The sequence below is a fragment of the Drosophila miranda genome, chromosome 3 (assembly GCF_003369915.1).
Source record: "Drosophila miranda strain MSH22 chromosome 3, D.miranda_PacBio2.1, whole genome shotgun sequence".
NCBI classification, from domain to species: Eukaryota; Metazoa; Arthropoda; class Insecta; order Diptera; family Drosophilidae; genus Drosophila; species Drosophila miranda.
The window spans coordinates 3,597,101-3,600,692 of NC_046676.1; the positions used below are offsets into that span (position 1 = coordinate 3,597,101).

At 32.9% G+C, this 3,592-nt stretch overlaps 1 protein-coding gene across 1 annotated transcript; it reads right to left on the bottom strand.

Annotated features, from left to right (window-relative positions):
• Nucleotides 1-849: 849 nt before the first annotated feature.
• Nucleotides 850-3,144, bottom strand: LOC117188384. The gene is made up of 2 exons (XM_033392169.1): nt 1,255-3,144; nt 850-1,190 (listed from the first exon to the last, which is right to left on the bottom strand). The coding sequence occupies exons 1-2, from the start codon at nt 2,882-2,884 to the stop codon at nt 919-921; spliced, it is 1,902 nt and encodes a 633-aa protein (XP_033248060.1). The 5' UTR covers nt 2,885-3,144; the 3' UTR covers nt 850-918.
• Nucleotides 3,145-3,592: the final 448 nt, after the last annotated feature.

Genomic DNA, 3,592 nt, shown 5'->3' on the forward strand with positions numbered 1-3,592 from the left:
CAGGATATCGCATATCTACTTCTAAAATATATCCAACATCACTAGATGCCGATATGCTAAGAACGTTGAAAGATGAAATTTCATCGTTACTTAGAAATTTAAAATTAGAAAATGGAAGGGGTTGACTCATAGCCCATCCATATAAGTTGTTGGCGTCAATATATGAAAGGAAATTTATGGGTTCGGTAGGCTTAAATTTATTATTTAAATATTTGTTATTTGCTGTTGCAATCCGTTGAGTACATTGGGTCGACCCTCCACGAACAGCAGTTTTTAAAAAATTATAAATGTCAGGATCACTAACAAGTTCTAATTCTACCCTTGTGTATTTTAACATTGCATCCCATGAAACTGAAGGAGCAGTAACATAATTAATGTGGTCTAACCTGTACACTCGGGAACAAAGACTCCTAAAATTCTCAAATACATCAGCAAGAATTAAAACATCGCTTTCCAAATATAATTTTAAATAATCTCTAATAGATTTGCAATTAAATGCGCTCCAAACCTTCTGAGCAAAGTTGTAGTCTTCAACACTACATTCCTCATCATTCAGTGAATTATAAAAATTATCTCGCGAAGGAAGCAGGGATTCATCAAATTTTTCAAAACTATCCAAATAATCATAGGGAAATACTCCCTTTCGTCGTAGCATATCAAATTTTTCACTTTGATATTTAGTTTTCAAAATTTTAAAATTCGCTATGTTCATATAACTAGCGAGTTTTTCTAAGCTTGAATTTAAAAATCTATTTGAATCTATATATCTAATTTTATATTGATGAAGATAAGATTCATCGAGCTTACAATTTTGAGTTAACGCAATATATAACTCTTTATTGCAAGGAATGGGTCTTAGTTCATCTTTTATTGACGTAACAAATAAATGTATATCATAACGAGACAAGTTATGAAAAACTACCGGGAAAAGGGATCGCTTAATCTAAATGTCTGTTTACACAGCTTATGAATAGGACCTACATATTGTCCTGTAAGCTGATCAAAGAATTTTTCTCGATCATCATCAGAAATTTGTTTTTCGCAGGCATAGCAATCACCGTGTTCCTGATAATCCTCATCCCAAATGTTAAACTGATAGATTGGTTTTTTATAGGACTTCCAGTACTTCTCATAAAGTCCATCGGTTTTCATCCTAAGTGCTTGACAAAATTTTTGGATACAATCCGGTCCTGAAATAACGAAATCATAATGTTTGTGAGTTTATTGCCTTTGCTGGAATGTTAAAATATTTACCTTCGTATGTCCACATCTCATTTAGATGTTCATTGTATTTATGTACAATATAAAATGATGCTGCACATGCTGTATGCCTCTGTGCCATAGTAGTTGATGATTTTGATGGATCATTAAGATTTATATGGTAATTTTCCAAAACTGCTTCGATGTCAGCATAAATTACTACTGGTGGAGATAGTTTTTTAGAAAAACTTTTGAATACAGTTTTGGTATTAGGTTCAGGATACAAAGCAGCAACTTTTCCACACTCTTTAGTGTCATGTATAGTATTTGTTGTACTATAAAATTGCAAGCAGTTCTCGCAAAAATATGCAGTATTATGGGATTTACTATGTTGTGAATAACATAATTTTCTGATGCACGTTATATATGCATAATGCATCATTTGCATATTATCACTATTAATTCCAATCAAGTTTATGTGGTGAGTCCGAATTTTCTTAGTCCTCACTGTGGGTCCCACAACGTTTTTTCCATTCTCATCGACTTCATAAACATTGATGCTAAAATCCTCATTTGCTGATTCGAATCGCTTGATTCCTTTGCTTGTTATTGGAAACTCAATTCCGGAAAAATTTAATCTTACTCCTTCATAATAAATGATGTCTTGCCGTATGTTTCCGCATCGATAGGATGATGGTATTGTTAACTTATCTCGGGAAATTTTTTTTAATGCTGCTGTTTGATATATAGTTTTAAGGTGTTTTTCATAGGCCAATGATGCTAAAACACACCACTTGAAACAAAAATCATCGTCATTTTTAACATTTATGAGTGCATTTCGTGACTTAATTTTTTTGGGAGCTTGGATAAACCTGTTTGCAGCGATATGCTCTAGTTTTATCATGGTAAGTTCAAAATATTTAAAACACTTTATTGCCCAGCCTGAATCCTTCTCCTGGAATTCACTGCTGAGAGTTATCAAATTTTCTATGGTATCATTTAGATGATCATCAATCAGCTCGTTTTCATATATTGGTTTGTATGGAGTAATGAAATGCTTCATTGTTTCTGTTAAGCTTTCATCTTCAGTGTTTTTAACGTATAATCCATATACTTTTAAATTGTATTTTATGGATCTGTACTCACTCATGCAGTGACGCAATAAATTGATAATATCATTTTTGCAATCATGAAAAAACTCTTTTAAATCAATCTGTTCACTTTTATTTGAGTGAAAACGATATGATTTTAAAGGAAATCGCGACTCCGTTGAAATTAAAATAACGTTTTCATTTTCCTCTAGTTGAGCTGCTCTTGCATTCTTATGTTTGTCCGACATCATATGGCGTCTTTCCCTAGACGAAGGGTAACTTTCACCGCAAATTGAACAGTCAATAATCATTAGTTCCATCGGAGTATCCAATCGAGGCCGTTTTGAAGCTCCTGACGTTGAAGGACCTTGAAGATCACTTGAATTAGATCCTTTGCTCACAAGAATCTCAAAAGCATTCCTAGGTCCCAAGCATGATTCATAATGACTATCAAACTCTATTAAGTCGATGGACTTAGAGCAAAGATCACACACCACATTATTACGATAATCAGAGCATCTCTCATAATGAGATTGAAACTCTGAAAAGTCAACGGACTTATCACACATGTTGCACTTAACTTTTGATGCCATTTTAAGTTTTTTTTTTTTTTTTTTTTGTATCGAACTAACCACTTTCACTATTGAAATAGGACTAAGGGTTTCCTTTTTAAATGGTATCTTTTTAGGCCCCCAAACACCTTCTTAATCTTTTATATCCAAAACAAACAGTACCTGCTCACAAACCTGTTTCAAACGATTCCTACTGGGTCAATCTAATAATATGAGGGAAAGGTTACAACCTCTATTCTACCTGAAATCCACTTATTCTTTTTGTGTAATCCTCACTTGGAAGAAACCTGTTTCAAACGAATCCTATGATTCTCTTGTAATAAGAGGAAGTGAAATTCAACCAATCAAAAGTAAAACAGCAAACATTTAAAATAAATAGTGGTTAAATGTGTTATATTTATTATATACATATGTATATATTGTTTTTAGAAAAATACATAAAATATTCTTATTATATAAATATGTATTCGTATTATTAAAATTTCGCCTCAGCTAATTTTACCGCAGCAATTAACTCATCATCATCTTCATCCCGAAGTAGTTCCTGGAGTTGAGATCTTTTATCATCATCCTGATTATCTACTAAATCGAAAATGTTGTCATCATCCGGGAAAATGTATGATGGATTATCATTATTAGGCGTTGCATTCCTTGGGTCATCGTCGTCATCATCCCATTTAATGTCACTTAACCAGGTCAAGTTGCTCTCGAGATAGGTTTGGGTCTTAA